General features: G+C 42.5%; 1 protein-coding gene across 3 annotated transcripts in view; it reads left to right on the top strand.

Annotated features, from left to right (window-relative positions):
• Positions 1-17,520, top strand: part of LOC308280488 (dedicator of cytokinesis protein 9-like) — a gene marked incomplete at its 5' end in the record, with an annotated part of 186,717 nt that overhangs the window by 156,803 nt on the left and 12,394 nt on the right. For all 3 annotated transcript variants that reach the window (XM_080720770.1, XM_080720769.1, XM_080720771.1), the window contains 7 exons: positions 515-697; positions 2,526-2,639; positions 3,777-3,992; positions 4,587-4,644; positions 9,214-9,320; positions 12,188-12,310; positions 14,865-14,978. In XM_080720770.1, the coding sequence (XP_080576896.1) occupies positions 515-697; positions 2,526-2,639; positions 3,777-3,992; positions 4,587-4,644; positions 9,214-9,320; positions 12,188-12,310; positions 14,865-14,978 (915 nt within the window). The remainder of the gene's footprint in view (positions 1-514; positions 698-2,525; positions 2,640-3,776; positions 3,993-4,586; positions 4,645-9,213; positions 9,321-12,187; positions 12,311-14,864; positions 14,979-17,520) is intronic.

The following is a 17,520-nucleotide window of genomic DNA, read 5'->3' as shown; positions in this document are numbered from 1 at the left end:
GTACATCACTGGCCAGATGGACAAGACATGGCGCGACCTTGTCCTTTAGGGCGAGGTCGCTTGTCACCCTGAGACGTCTTACTAGTATAACGTCACTGTCGGGCAGAAACCTTGTATATCCAAGTTTCAAATTTGTACGTTTTTTCATAAAGTAAAGCACTGCTTCATCATACAAGGCCGTCGCACAAAAGTAGTGAAAACAGCAGATCTACAAGCACACAACGCCTCGCGGTGCGAGGCGTTGTGTGCTTGAAGATCGGCTGTTTTCACTAGTTTAGTTCATTTTTAAAACGATAAATATAAAACGAAAGGTCTTGGACATACAAGGTTTCCACCCGACAACGACGATATATCAAATAGCAAAAATAGCCACCCTATAAACTCACAACGTGTCGCAACGCGAACGGCTATTTTCATGGAATGTTCATGTATAACATGCCCACAATAGGGATGCGAGGGTTCGCGTGGTTAATAAAACGCTCCTGTTCCTCAAACCTCTGGTCCCGTCCTCTAGTTCGGCTGCACGTTCTTTGACGGCCGGGCGGACATGTGCGCCTCGCTGTGCTACGAGATCCTCAAGTGCTGCAACTCCAAGCTGAGCTCCATCCGCAGCGACGCCGCCCACCTCCTCTACTTCCTCATGAAGAGCAACTTCGACTACACCGGACGCAAGTCATTCGTACGCACGCACCTGCAGGTAGGGGTGTGTGTGTGTGTGTGTGTGTGTGTGTGTGTGTGTGTGTGTGTGTGTGTGTGTGTGTGTGTGTGTGTGTGTGTGTGTGTGTGTGTGTGTGTGTGTGTGTGTGTGTGTGTGTGTGTGTGTGTGTGTGTGTGTGTGTGTGTGTGTGTGTGTGTGTGTGTGTGAGAAGGCATTCACGAATAGTGATTTTTAGTTTTCGAATTATTCGACCTCAAAGTATTCGAATAGTCGAATATTCGACAGGACTGGCCAAACTGTCAAATATTAACAATTTTGCTGCCATTTTAAACATAGCTGTACTAAGCAGCTGCCAAATTGTCCTTACCTTTTTTGGGTAAAAAAAATCATAGGGCAAGGTCACAATCAAGGTAAAAAATTGAAAATGGGTATATCTCAGGAACAGGGAGGTGTTGGTGTTGACAGGTCTTACAACAGGTCTTACAGCCTAAAGTCTCCGAAGCGGCTATATACAGCGACCATACTTTGAATCGTTTCATAATGATTAAAGCTAATTAAATCTTCAGGCTCCTCGGGCATCGCAGAGAGGTACAGCGGGAAATCTCCGGTTTCGACGGGGATCGCGGGAAATGAGTTAAGTAAGAAAGAGGCGAACATTATGAAAATAGCAGATCTACATGCTCACAACGCCTCACAATATTTATCTGCAGAACCGAGTCACATTAAATGTAATACCTACTATTCCAAATGCTTGTCAGGGTGGGGGTCCTCAGTTCAAATATGTTTATTTTGGGGGTCACAGCCTAAAAAGGTTTGAGAAGCCCTGGTATAGAGCATTAACAAATTCATCCAGCAGGGGCATTGACAACTCATTCTTCCTATCTAGCCAAGTTTCATAAACTATAGCCCTTACCCGTTCAAAGATATGAGCTCTGAAATGATGTGCAGTGTGTGGGTTATGGGGTGTGCACTGTGCACACAGTATATGAGGGATGGTACGTAACTTTAACTGGTGCTTACAATCAATGTAAGAAATACCCGTTTCGTTCAATGGCTACAGAGATACTGTACTGTGTACCGATCTGCATGATTTTGGACAACATCTCTAACAGGGCCAGACACCCCCACACGCGGGGGGGTGGGGGTGTCTTCGAATATTCGAATATTCGAATATTTGGCGAATGCCCTAGTGTGTGTGTGTGTGTGTGTGTGTGTGTGTGTGGGCCTCTGTTTTCGTGGGAAAGAATAATTGAGAAATTGATGTAATGTGTATTTGTGTGTGTGGGAGTAGGGCTGTCACGATTATGATATTTTACATCACGATTAATTGTTACTCAGATAATTGCGATTTACGACGTCATTGTGTTTTTGTCGGTGACAATTACATTTCTGTTAAGCTTGTAGCCTTTGAAGTTGCACATGGCAGATATGACACCTACATATATCGAAGAAATGACTGACAATGAGTAATAAAGTTGTCAAATTTTGACAACTTTATTACTTAAAAAAGAACATTGATAGTGGAAATAGCCGATCTACAAGCTCACAACGCGCTGCAACGCGACGCGTTGTGAGCTTGTAGATCTGCTATTTCCACTATTTTGGAAGATTTTTGAAAATATATGAACATATTTCAACATGAAAACGATTATGACGATTATGACAAAATAATTGCGATTATGTCAAATAATTGCCATTAGACGATTATGTAATAATTGTGACAGGCCTATGTGGGAGTGACTAAATGAAAGTGTGGATGCTTGCAGTTCTGTCTGCGTGTGACGGTATGTCTGTGTAAGCTGTACATCTTGCACGTCAGTGCAGAGCATTCATTCTGTGTGTTCCCCTTCCCTGTCCTCCCATCCAGGTGGTGATCGCTGTCAGTCAGCTGATCGCCGATGTCATCGGCATCGGAGGGACACGCTTCCAGCAGTCGCTGTCCATCATCAACAACTGTGCCAACAGCGACAAGAACATCAAAGTATGAGAGTAGACGCCTGATTGTCAGAAACCTCCCTATAAGCACAGCTGTAGCAGTTTCTACAGGGATGATAGATAGATACATAGATACCTTTATTATCTCAAGGGGGTTAAATCAGTCGCCCGGAGGCAGCACAGCAGTTTAAGGATATTTAGCAAGGTACATCAAAGAAAGTGAACAAAGAATATATACATAAAGTGTCAAAAAACTGTCAATGCTCAACGTGAAACAGCCAGCTTGAACAAAAAAAGCAATCCTTAAGCACAACTATAAATTACATCGGTATCGGCCGATGTTTGCCATTAACGGTCAATATCGATCGGTATCGGCAAATAAAGTTGCCATTAACAGATGGCAGTAGCCGGTATTTATCTGTTGTTGATAAGCATACATTTTGCGCTGGCTATGTTGGTGTTTGGTTATTTGCAGCCTACCAAGAGAGTAGATTCTGAACAGTTATTTCTTATAATGTTGATTTATTTGTTTCCCTCTCGCAAAAAGGGGAAATAATACACCAAAAACGAAATAAACAAATATCGGTATCAGTATCGGCTATCGGCTTAATTTTTATTTTAAACATCGGTATTGGACAAGAATTTCCATATCGGTGCATCCCTATTATAACAGTGCCCAAACAAACAGTCAATGTAAGTATCTCTCTGCCATGTCAAACACAAGCAAAATACTCAATACTACTACTGTAACACAACCTAATAGTGCAGAGCCAAACCAAATAATGTGTCCAATGGTCAGTGCAAGAAAAAACAACAAAAAAAGAAAAAAAAAGAAAGGGTGACACACATGAGCACCCTCCCTGGAAAGGTCCTTAGAGCTCAGAGTCAGTACAACTATAGTTCTGGTAAAATAAGGCTACCGTCGTCCTAGGTTAGGAAGGTAGTCCTTGTCAAGCGACCGCTGGGTGTCTCATTGTATAGCTTCAGAGCAGCCGGTACAAAGGACTTTCCCAGTCTCTCGCATCTCCGTCCTAGGTAGGTGAAACGGTCATTTCCTCCCTTAATCCAGTAACTGAAGATCTCAAGGTGGAGGGGGTGGGAGGAGTTCTTCCAGCTTGGATGCTGCAGTATATGGCCAGAGTTGTCATTATGTCACAGCCATTCTCGCCTCTCTTAACTGCAGCACACGGCGTTCCCGTCGGACGTGAAGGACCTGATGAAGCGCATCCGGACGGTGCTGATGGCCACGGAGCAGATGAAGGAGCACGAGAACGACCCGGAGATGCTGGTGGACCTGCAGTACAGCCTGGCCAAGTCCTACACCAGCACCCCCGAGCTGCGCAAGACCTGGCTGGACAGCATGGCGCGCATCCACCACAAGAACGGAGACCTGTCAGAGGTGGGTGGCCGGACACCAACGCAAATTCTGGGCCCTGGGTACAAGGATTCACTGCGTTATTTTGTGCTTTAACTATTGAAAAATAGCAGATATACAAGCTCACAGCGCGGCACCGAGTGCCGCGCTGCGAGCTTGTAGATCTGCTATTTTTGAAAAATCATGAAAGTTTGTCTTTGAAGGTTTTTTTGAAAAACCTGTTTCTATGTCAGTGGTGCTCAAGCTTTTTCATGTGAAGGACCCCCAAAATGATATGTATTTGGCCACGCACCCCCATCTCAAAATATTTAGTTCCAGGGACCCCTCCCGAAGCAAAATTTGAGTTACAAATGTTCGCTTGAAAAATACATATATTCAAAGATTTGCACATATTTTCACGACTTTTCAGAAATAGCAGATCTACGTGCCGCGCTGTGAGCTTGTATATCTGCTATTTTTCACTGGTTAAAGCATTCAATAATTTTAGGCCTTGAACACTGCTTTTCAATGACAAGAGATGCAACATTCTTTCTCAAACAAACTATCAAGATAAAATGGCACCGGCAGCCTTTGGTTTTTTCATCCTGTCTGACCTGTGGCTGTGTGTTTTCTTGGCAGGCGGCCATGTGTTACGTGCACGTCGCTGCGCTCGTGGCTGAGTACCTGTGGAGGAAAGGTGAGTTTGAGTTGAATATGCCCCTCTGTCAATGACAAAGAACACCCACCCCTCCCCAACAAATCCTGTGCCTCCCCTACTGTAGTGCAGTGGTTCTCAACCTTTTCAGGCCGCGACCCCCAAAATAATCATATTTTAGCATTTGACGAGCAATAAGAGTTGAGGCATTACATTTTGTATAACGCGGTTCTATTGTGAAAATAGCAGATCTACATGCTCACAACGCCTCGCGTTGCGAGGCGTTGTGAGCATGTAGATTGGCTATTTTCACAATTTCTGCCTCTGATATTTGACAATTTGGCCAATGTTTAATTTGTCATTTTAGAGGTATTAAAACGTCCTTAAATTGTCACTTTAGAGATGTACAGATAACCTCTATACACTTAAACGTTATGTTGGTTTGTTTGCTGTTGAGAGAGAAAACAATGTTTCACATTAAGCTAATCATCTGGGGACGCCCCAAAATAATTTGGCGACCCCCCTGGGGGACCTGACCCACAGGTTGAGAACCACTGCCCTACAGTACATGGTATCCCTCTGGGCTGTCCTACTGTTTGTCTAAACTAGCCCTTACCCGTTCAAAGATATGAGCTCCAAAATGATGTGCAGTGTGTGGGTTATGGGATGTGCACTGTGCATACAGTATATGAGGGATGGAAAGTAACTTTAACTGGTGCTTGCATGATAATATGTAGGAGCATCAATGTAAGAAATACCCGTTTTGTTTAATGGCTACAGAGATACTGTTTTCCAACCCCCCCCCCCCCCCCCGACCGCCCGCCCGCCTGCACACACACCCGCCTGCCTGCCTGCCTGCACACACACACACACAGCTGGTTAAACATGTTGCCTCATGCTAGATGCAGAATAGATTAGCCTCAAGCTAGATGCAGAATAGATAGTAGATACACCATAAAAATGCTAATATACAGCATACGATTTGTGAAAGTGACAAACGGGCTTCACAGTTATGTCAGGTGTGTTCATATGCTAATTGTGATGCGATTTCAGATCAATTGCTCCAACCACTGAGGAGAAACGCTGTTTCAGACAGACAGACACTCACTCAGACATTTGCAAAATTATAGTATAGACTAGCCCTTACCCGTTCAAAGATATGAGCTCCAAAATGATGTGCAGTGTGTGGGTTATGGGATGTGCACTGTGCACACAGTATATGAGGGATGGAAAGTAACTTTAACTGGTGCTTGCATGATGTAGGAGCATCAATGTAAGAAACCCGTTTCGTTTAATGGCTACAGAGATACTATCCCCCCCCCCCCAGCCCGCCCGCCCGCCCGCCTGCACACACACACACACTCCCCCCCCCCCCCCCCCCCCCCCCCCGTGTGTGTGTGTGTGTGGGTTTGTGTGTGATTGTGCATGGCCTGAACAACAGCGCCCCTCCCTTAACATGTGTGGTCACAAAAGGTACTGTAGGCTAAATAGATATAGATACAGCATAAAAATGCGAATATACAGCATACGATTTGTGAAAGTGACAAACGGGCTTCACAGTTATGTCAGGTGTGTTCATATGCTGATGGTGATGCGATTTCAGATCAATTGCTCCAGCCACCGAGGAGAAACGCTGTTTCATACAGACAGACACTCACTCAGACAGACATTCGCAAAATTATAGTATAGATAGAATGACAATGTCACTTTAGTCCACTGGGGTAAATTGTGAGTGAAAGTTACATACATTTAAATGAATTCTGAACACTGGCGTATTGCATCACACACGGTTTAGCTAAACTAAAATGGAGACCGTTTTAACACTCCTTTAGCAGCTCCACGCAAGCTTGCACGCAGTGTGTGTGTGTGTGTGTGAGTGAGAGCAGTGTTGGGGAAGTTAAAGTTACATGTAACTGAGTTACGTATCTAAGTTACATTTTGCTGTAACTTGCTTGTACCTGAGTTACATTCATATTTCTGTAACTCGTCAAGTAACTGAGATACTTTTTGGGTCATTTTTGGCTCAAGTTACAAGAAGTTACAAGCGAAGTTATACATTTTGCATTTAAGTTTTGTTAAGACTGGTGATCAAATGTCATGTAACAGTTTAATTACCGGTAATATGTATAGCAATGGTGTAGCTATCACTATACAAGGCACCAGTCTTTTTCTATTTTTTAAGAGATGTGATCAAATTGAAGATCAAATGTCATACAGTATCCTCAACAGATCCTCTTTTTCGTGGAATTTTATTTTAGGAACACAGATGTTTACAAAAGAAAACCCTTTGTTAAATAAAAGTATAAAACTCAATTGAGAGGCATATTTCTGCTGTTTTAATGATATTTGTAGGATATTATATTTTGTTTCATGTACACCAAATGTACATTCTTAATTTAACGCTGAAAAAAAAGTAACTTGAGTTACTCAAGTTACATTTTCCATGTAACTTGAAACGTTATAAGTTACATTTCTCCAGGGGTAGAACTTTAACTTGATGAAGTTACTGCCATGGTGAGTTACTTGTAACTGTACAAGTTACGCTTTCAAAGTAACTTCCCCAACACTGAGTGAGAGAGAGAAAGAGAGAGAGAGAGAGAGAGAGAGAGAGAGAGAGATAGAGAGAGAGAGAGAGAGAGAGAGACAACAGGTGGCAGCACAATCACTCTTTTAAAGCACCTGGTAAACCCTTGTTTACTGCTCCAATAGTCTTTTTATGACTCCCTTAATAATAATACGCAGATTAATGAGTAACTGGGAAAACCATTGATATCATGTTTACAGAGTGTTTATTATCTCCATAAAACAGCTTAATAATTAAAGCTTAATAAATGTAATGTCTACCGGTGGAGTTGTGAACCATTATTCTGGTTGATGATGAAGAAGGATAATGTCTATTTGTTTAGTCAAGCTACCGTACCAGGGCACCCACATTGCAACTTCTCTTTGAACTCTCTTTTAATTGTTGATATTATAGATCAGGGGTCTTCCAACATTTTCAGGCCAAGGACCTCTTAGTTGAGAGAGAGATGAAGCAGGGACCCCCACAACCTCTTCATAGATTCCATATAGTTTCATTGTTTGACAGCACAATCATCTGTGTATTTTGGATTCGTGTCAATTTATGTTTTCAGATATTACCAACTTCAACCGTCAATACTTAATAAACCTTGACCTTACACTCTGTACTTAGTCAGCTCTTTTTCCCCTCTACACCAAAGCTCTTTGCCAAAAATAGCCGATCTACAAGCTCACAACGCCTCGCAGCGCGAGGCGTTGTGAGCTTGTAGATCTGCTATTTTTGGCTAAAGTTCTCAGAATATGGACGCTAGGGTTTAAATCGTTAATATAGAAAAGGAGAAAGGCTTCTATCACTCAAAGATTTGGAGGACCCCCTGTAGTAACTCTGAGGATCCCCTAGGGGTCCCGGACCCCCTGTTGAAGACCCCTGTTATAGATAACAATATAAAAAGCTCAAATCTGTGTCCTTCACTGTATTTGAATGTAATGCCAGGGACTATTACTCACACATGCACGTGCCCTGCATCTGTGCCATCTGCACACTGGTCCAAGGGTCGTCTGGTGGTTTCAGTGTAAAAGAAACAAATAAAAAACGCTGCATGCCTCAGATAACAGCCCCTGTATTGTTTTCCTTTCTTTCTTTTTTGAGCAGTGCGTGCCACTCCAACATTTGGCCGCGTCTGCATGTCTGCATATCCGTATGTCTGTACTGTATGTCCATTATGAGCACGGTCCTCAACAGCTGCAATACCGCTGGTTGAACTACCCATACCTGTTAACTCATTCGCTGTATTTTAATAAATCAAACCTCGGTTCGAAGTGAAGCGGTGAATTTTTATTCTATGTGTTCTAGAGCTTTGAAATCTGTGTTCTAGGTCTATACATTCTGTGTTCTAGATCTATACTTTCTGTGTGCTTTAGTTCTATACTTTTATGAATTCTGAATGAATGAATGATTTTGTCTGGAGGGCCAAATTGTCATGTGAAGCTTGACCAATCCTCAATTCTGCATGTACGGGACATGTACGGGACAGACATTCTCACTCCTTGAGAATCTATGGGAATCCTAAAAAAAACAGGTACGGGACAGACAAAGCCACTCCTTGGAAGCAGCTTTCACCGCTTCAAAAAATGGCCGCCAAAGTCCCTGGATATATGCCACAAGTCTCCATAAACTTCCATGTAATTCATAGTGCACGGATCATGCACGCCCATGAATAGATCATGCACCACATGAGTGCACACCGTTTCAAACAAAAAATCTGCTTGGAAAATCCGTTCAGGCATTCATGAGATAGCAGCCATTATGTTTTCTTCAAATGTAAACAAACATGGCTGCCATGTTTTAAAGCTGGGGTTGGTATGGGGGTCAAACATGCAATTTTCGCGATCGCGATCATGCCTAGTAGATAGAAGGAGGTCCAAAAATATATCTTTTTTGTTGCAAAAACTGCCCAAAACTTCACACTGGGTGCGATTTTTTGTGTGTAGTGTCATGCAGTAAATCTATTGTAGCTGTTTATTTCAGTAACATCTTTTGTCCAGTCCAACCTCACACTAACATGTTTAATGTGTTGTGTGATACTGTAGGTATGTTCAGACAAGGGTGCTCCTCCTTCCGCGTCATCACCCCCAACATTGACGAGGAGGCGGCCATGATGGAAGACGTGGGCATGCAGGACGTTCACTTCAACGAAGTACGACTTTCCTCTCTGTTTTGTTCCATACTATTCTGTTCTGTTCCGTTCCGTTCCATCTTGATCTACTGTAAATGACTCGATTCATTCTCGATGGGATAATACGCAATATTATCGTTTATCGCGATAAAAAAACACTCGCGATAATCGTATCGAGGACATTTCATTTGTCGTGATATCGTCCTCCTGAGATCAATTCACCCTTTATTTGCCGAGCTGCATATCCGGTACCATTTAAACCCTCTATTGGTAAATGATACTTCTAATATACGTACTTGTCTTGATACAGTCTTTTTTTCACTCTCTATCAAATGTCTTTGCCAAAAAATAGCCGATCTACAAGCTTGTGAGCTTGTAGATCGGCTATTTTTTGGCAAATGTTCCGCCCCAGGATAATGGATTTTGATTATCGTGATAATATTGTAAATCGTGATTTCTTTTGTCACAATAATCGTGATATGACATTTTCATATCGTCCCATCCCTATTCTCTATAATACAGAGAAATCGAAATAATCACGATTTTTATAATTTCATACATGATTTTTTTATTCACAAATGGTTCTACAGAAATTATTGTCCCTTTAACTATGTATGATTCCAAGTAAGAAATCAAGCGATTTCTTATTTGGAATCATACATCATATAGTGTGAATAATTTTTTGAATAGAGTTCTAATCAGTGTAACGAGTATCAATAGACCATTTGTCAGCCTTCTGATTGGTCCCTGAGACTCCCTGACTGGCCAACCAGAAAAAACATTCACTTTTTGCTATCGGGGGTGGAGTTTGTGCAGTGGAGAATGTTGCTTCAGCCTTTCAAAAACTGTCCGCACTGCGCGACACGGCAATCGCCCGGTACGGCCGCGGTAGGTGATAGCGATCACGCTCATCATAATGAATAAGCTTCAACAAACTAGTTCACATGGACCTTATCAATGGTCTAACTAGTTACGATTGGGTACATATATTTTAAATGGGCAGAATTACGAAAAGCCAGCCTATTATGTATTATAGTTCTCCTCTTCCTACCCAAGATGCAATGCGCTTTCTATTTCTAAGAACTATTCTCTCTCTGATCCAGAGGATTAAACTAATTAAAACATATATTTTCGGGGGGAAACTACTGTTTTGCTATGTAATTACTGTACCCTTTTCTTCCCTTTTTATTAATATCACGTAGATGTGTTTTTTTTTGGTACTTTATATAGCTGTAATGAGGCTATGAACAAAAAAGATCCCATCCACTTCCACTATAAAAGAATCTGCAATAGTGATTCTGTCCCACTGTGATTAAACAAATTAAAACATATATTTTCGGGGAAACCCCCTGTTTTGCAATGTAACTACTGTACCTTTGTCTTCCCTTTTTATTAATATCACCTAGATGTTTTTCCTGCTGTAATGAGGCTATGAAAACATAAAAAAATCCCATTCACTGCCACTATAAAAACAATCTGCCCAGGGAAAATGTCCCATCATAGTAACAGGGCAGAATGGGGCGGGATTTGCAAACTAGTCCATTGCTCTAAGGTTAGCAGATGAAGTGAATACAAGGTAATATACAAGTGAACTGTAGACCTTAGCTTAGAGCATTAGCCTAGCACACCTGTGGGTTCCTGTTTGAAATCCCCGAGCCAGCAGCAGCGACCTTGTCAAAGCCTTATCTGAAGCTCTGCATGGTACAAACGGTCTGAAGGGATTTACATATGTATTGCTTGTGCACGCAGGCATGCACACTACACACAATAGTCAAAATACCAAAACAATACAAAAGTAAGTTTCCTTAAATAATGCTCCAATCTCAGTTAAGAATGTTATGAGCAAGTTCCACTAAAGTATGAGAAAATATTACTTTAAGTGTGAAGTGCTACAGTATACCACTCAATGACTATTTTAGTTTTAGTAAGAGCTACCATTTATCATCAATAGTGGCCAATGTTTGGCACAATTTTGCCCTGCTAGTTTGTTTTGATTGAGCAGCACATTCACACGTTTTAGTGCAGTGCAGTGCAGTGCAGTGCAATACTGTAACCTCACGTCACCAGGCTTTCTGGGGGAAAGCCTGGTCTTCGTTTACTAAACAGGTCGTTTGATCCGGTCTTGACCGGATGGCATCCTACGTCATTTTGTAGTCAAAACGGACTACACTTTGGCAGGAAACACCAAACCGGAATCAGTTTTTTAAACCAAAACAACAACTACTTGCGCATGCGCTAACCTCGCGTCACCAGGCTACGCATGCGCTAACTGGGTTAAAACTGATTCCGGTTTGGTGTTTCCGGCCGTTTTGACTACAAAATGACGTAGGACGCCATCCGCTCCCGACCGAATAAAAAGCCCGAAATTGGAAGCGCAGTCTAGCAAAATACAGTGGTTGCCATGCTATTAGTCCGACAGCTGTTCCGGAGTTCTATTGGCCTGACGATAAGCGTTATAACTAAGCCCAACCCTAACCTGTCCCTAAGCCTAATCTCACACTGACCTAACATTTCTCAGACTATTGTGATTGGAATAACAGCCGTTTGAGTAATGTCCAGTCCCCCATACAGTGTGCCATTCTGCTAGGCCTCCAGTGAAAGCTTTTCCTTATTGTGAGCTGGAATGTGTGCTAGTCCTCGATAAAAAGCTCCAACACGACAGTCGTGTTTTTGTCCTTCATCTCCATCTGGTGCCTGTAGCACCTGCAACAGACACGATTCGGCTTCACCGGGGAAATGGATCTGTTTGGCTTTTCATGTCAGGGCTGTTAAAGACCACAGTGACCTCTGGAGAAAGATTTATGAAGGGTTTACGAAGCTGGATGAATGTGCCGAGTTCATTGTGTGTGTGTGTGTGTGTGTGTGTGTGTGTGTGTGTGTGTGTGTAGGAGGTGTTGTTGGAGCTGCTGGAGGAGTGTGCAGATGGCCTGTGGAAGGCAGAGCGCTACGAGCTCATCGCAGACGTCTACAGGCTCATCATCCCCATCTATGAGCAGCGCAGGGACTTTGAGGTAACGTGCTCGGTTGCACGCAACAAAGTACAATACAACACGCGCGCACGTACGTACGCACGCACGCACGCACACACATACTCAGAGACCCCCTATAAATGCAAACAAACACAGCCACACACACATACAAAGAAAGACAGATGAAGAAAGACATCAAGACAAACAAGTTTTTTTGCTCCGATCCCGATCACATATTTTTGCTCCCGATCCTATCTTTCGGCAATGCATTACGGCCCCCGATTTCCGATCTTCCGATCCGATCCCTACAAAACAGATCCTTCAGATCCACACGCCACGCACACGCGTTTGATTCATGTCAAAGTCATTAAAAACAGTGATCCTATTTGTCAGTAGTATAGTGTTGACACTATACAAAAAAAAAAAAATGCATTTGGGACCCAAATGCTGTGTTGTGTTTATTGTATGAAGTACATACAAAGCTTACCCACTGAGCAATAGTCGTTTTTTACACAACTAGTTTTTTTTTAGCCTTAATTTCACCCGGCTAGATTCCGGTTATATTCACACCGAAAATATACTTTGCAATTTATTCCATGATTCGATAACAATTTATTAAAAAAAACAACAGTAAGGTGCTTAACTGATCTCCTAATATTGGACTAACATAATTATAATATCCGTTGATCATTATTAAGTATAGTTTAGATCTAGCCGAGATTTAGCCAACTAATTATAGTCGCCGTATCAACGTTTATATTTACACCGAATTTAGACAATTAGATTTAATCCATATTTCAATAAACATTTCTTTAAAAAAACAACTCCACGTTGCAGAACTGATCTCGAAATATTGGTGTAAAATGATTCTAATAGCCATCCGATCATTAAGCTATTTGTCTGGGTGTAGTCGTTGTATAGCCGGCTTTTCAACGCCTTTTTTTAAACCAATGTCAATATAAAGTCTTTAAAACAAAAATATACGATGAAATGAACTCCTCGTCTGTCAGTCAGACAGTGCAGTGCCGCGTGATTATGGATCCAACTGGGAAAGATGGATGGAAACGGCAAAGAGCGCTCGTTTTCAGTTATTGTCCACGACATTGCAAGCGGCCGGCGGAGCGCCGCGCGAGTTACGAAGCCGTGGTGAATGCAATCGTTATATTTACGGCCGGGGAAGCGCACGATAAACGCCATGATAATTGGGTTTTGGTGCACCTCGCGCGGTCCAAGTGACTACAACGGAGCGCTCCCTACGTCCGGTTCAGCCAATCACAAGCTTCAAAAATGCGTCCGGGGCGTACACACACACACACACACACACGCGCACACACACACACACACACACACACACACACACACACACACACACACACACACACACACACACGCTAACATTTAGTTTCCTCAACAATGTGCACTACACTAAAATGAACACAGGTGGGCAATGTCACCTTTTAATACGGCCAGAAAGTCTATACTATCATATCAGCATTGATGGCTGAGTGGATAGCGTCGCCGACTTGAGTGTCAGAGATTAGTGGATCGAATCCCACCGTTGCCCTACTTTTCACTACTTTCGACGGCCGCTAACGGCGAAATGTAGACTTTTTGTATCCGACTAATAGTGGTATATGTAGCAACCCGTGTAAATATAGCCGACTAAACAACTAGTCAAAAATATCAAATCTAGACCTTTACAACACTGATTTTCAACGCGTGGTGTAGAAGATAAAAACACGACTATTAGGCAACTAATACACCTCAAAATGCTTACTGGGTACCAGCTGTTTTGCCCACTTTCTGTGTATCACTGAACTTCTTCCTGACCGAACAATACACAGAATGCTTCGGTCCAACCTCACAAAATACAGGGAATCATTCCGCAGAACCAATACAACGTGATTGAAGTCATTTTACACAAATCTTGCACGGCAAAACTTGTTTCCCTGGCAAAATTCGGTTTCAGCCAAATATATTGATTTGGGTGTCCTTGACATTAAACTGTTTGGGAACCACTGTGGACGTCAATTCAAAAACACGGATTGTCAGTAATGAACTCATCGGACGCCCACGAGGTGTCTACGCGACAATTTCTTTGATGTCCCCGGAGGCCCACAACGCGTTGACGTGTTTACTGTATTTACAGTATTATGTTTAAACCTCACCGTTAGGTTGGGGCTACACATGGATGTAGCCCATTAGCCGCTAGTCGCTTCGAGTCGACGCTGGGAGCTTCGCGCGGCCGTTTTGGTCTGTATACTCCAATGCATTTCCTCATCTTTAAAGCCCTTTATCTCCGATGTTTGTTTTATGGCTAAAACTGTGGCCGCGTGCGACATTATGTCCAAATCGTGATCGGCAATGAATAGCTATGATCACCACTAGCCCTTACAGTAACTTACACAATAACATCCTGTCTGCGCTCATGTGACCAAGTGACGTCATTACGCATGCATTGACGCAACAGGCCGTTGTAAGCTTCTATGAAAGTCAATGGAGTTTTTTGGGCAGTCAGCTGGGGCTCTGGCGTCCTCTAGTGGGCATTCGATGTGTTAACTAACAAGTTATGTGCTGTTGTTTTTTTGTGGCTCAGAAACTGACCCACCTGTACGACACGCTGCACCGTGCCTACACTAAAGTGATGGAGGTGATGCACTCCGGGAAACGCCTGCTGGGGACCTTTTTCAGAGTGGCCTTCTTTGGACAGGTGAGCAGAGGCGTCAATTGGGTATGGCAAGGTATGGCAGCTGCCATAACTTGGCTACAGGGGAAAAAACATTAAATGTACTTCTTAAAATAGATTCATCATGCCTGTTGCTAAGGTATGGCAACATGACTGGTGTCTTGCATGCGCACGAAGGCACGCGTGCAAGACACCAGTCATGTTGCCATACCTTAGCTCTTGCTGAACTGACGCCACTGCAGGTGAGGGACCAAGGTGGCTAAACACCTCATTCTCCTATGCTCAAGTGTGTTGTCATATGCATATTGTCACTGTCGGGCAGAAACCTTGTATCTCCTGAGTTTCAAAATAGTATGTTCTTTCATAAATTAAAGTGAGGCGTTGTGTGCTTGCAGATGGGCAACTTTCACTGCTATTTTATTAAAATTATTACATTATTAAAATGATAAATACAAAACGAAGGGTTTTGGACATACGAGGTTTCCACCCGACAACGATGATATGCACACACAGTACCGAGTAGATATATTTTGTTACATTTAAATGTGTATATTTTGAACATTTTCTTCATTTGGCTTTTTATTACCCTTGTCTGGGCTGTGAGAGGTTTGTGTGTGGTCTTAAACAAATAACTGAGTTGTCTTTATCAAATTCTGAAAATAATTTGGAAAATAGTTAAAAATGTACCATTCGAATGCAATAAAATGCTTGTGCCCGAGCTCTCTCAGCCTTTAAAAAGAACAGACCATTTTAAAGGCAGAGGGAGCCAGACGTGCAAATGCTCATTGTTAAGAATTCAGCTATGGAACACAGCAACTAACTGTTTTTTTAGTTTTTGTTTTTAGTTTTTTTGCAAAGCATGAATGCTACTGTATCTCAATCTATGTTGCTGATTGCAACAAGCATGACTAACTGTTACATCTGCCCTGCTCCATACTATACATACACATGCATTCACACATGCATACACTCATGTATCCACACCCACATGCACATGTGACATATGCAGTAGGCTACATAGTGTTGTTAAACACACGCACGCACGCACGCACGCACGCACGCACGCACGCACGCACGCACGCACGCACACACACACACACACACACACACACACACACACACACACACACACACACACACACACACACACACACACACACACACACACACACACACAGCTGTCTTTTTAATAGACCTCTTTCTGTTTCTCTCCCCCTCCCCTCCAAGGCCGCGGTAAGTGTGCCCAAGATTTGTTTGTGTTCGTGTCTCACTTTCATTTTCATTATAACATTTTGCATATCTTTGACACTTTGTTTGATGTTGCTTCGAGGGGCGTGTCACAGGGTCCTCACTATATTACCTTGGGTTCTTGCTGTGGTGCTCTAGTTCAGGTGTTCCCAAACTTGTTTTGGCTCGGGGCACCCCTATAAATATTCTTTTCATCCGAGGCACCCCTACATTATTATATTCCTAATTTTCACTCCCAGCACCTTATATTTATAGCAAATTTTAGCGATTATGTTGCGAGGAAAGCGAGATAATAGTCATTTTAGTTAGAACTGTCTGAAAATAACTTTGTACTTCAAGTTTAAAATGATATTAAATATATTTTTAAATGTCCAAATAAATGTCAAATATTATCAAATTATCTCGTGGCACCCCTGGACTGCCGTCGCAGCACCCCAGGGTGCCCCGTCACCCACTTTGAAAACCCCTGCTCTAGTTGCACAGACTTGGGATGGTTCTCAATTGGTTTAACCCGGGGAATATGTTTTCCCATCTAAGTCTAAGACAAACCTTCAAGTATGAAGGATGTCTCTTTGCCCACTTTTGGGTCCTGAACCAACGGTTGAGAAATACTATTGGGCTATCTTTGTGAGAAGAGATTTGTTGCAGAGGGAAAAAAGGAGAGGGCCAAGTGCAGAGCCTGTGGGACCCTGGTCAACAAAGTTTATAGGGTTTAAATGCATTAAAAACCCATTTATCCCAGATTTGTTGTTGGTTAAATCCTCTATAAATGGTAAAAGGGACTGAGTCTGTTTTACACTCTCTATCAAATGTCTTTGCCAAATAATAGCCGATCTGCTATTTTTGGCAAATATCGTAAATCGTGATTTCTTTTGTCACACTAATCGTGATATTACATTTTCATATCGTCCCATCCCTACTCAGCATAAGAGCATCATCAGCTGAAATACCTGAAACGTAACAGTAATAGTTAATCGTTGACTGCAGCCATATGCGCTGCTCTGTCGTTAAACTGAACATTGTGATAATCAGCCACTTTTAAGTGTGGAACCTGCCTTCTCTTTTTATGATAATGTGCCTGTCAGGCTCGACCCACACATGCATCTGTGTGTTTTTCCCACAGATGCTTTCAGACATCTGCCATTTCCATGTGTTATGACTGAGTAGTTGTTGTTATGTCTGTGTGAATTTACCATATCGTTGTCGGGTAGAAACCCTGTATATCCAAACCGTTTTGTATTTATCATTTTAAAAATGAACTAAACTAGTGAAAACAGCCGATCTACGAGCACACAACGCCTCGCACCGCGAGGCGTTG

Source organism: Nannobrachium achirus, assembly GCF_963921795.1.
Source record: "Nannobrachium achirus genome assembly, chromosome: 24".
In the NCBI taxonomy this organism is placed as follows: domain Eukaryota; kingdom Metazoa; phylum Chordata; class Actinopteri; order Myctophiformes; family Myctophidae; genus Nannobrachium; species Nannobrachium achirus.
Note: the sequence above shows the minus strand (reverse complement) of the source record. Positions and strands in the feature narration are given on the sequence as shown.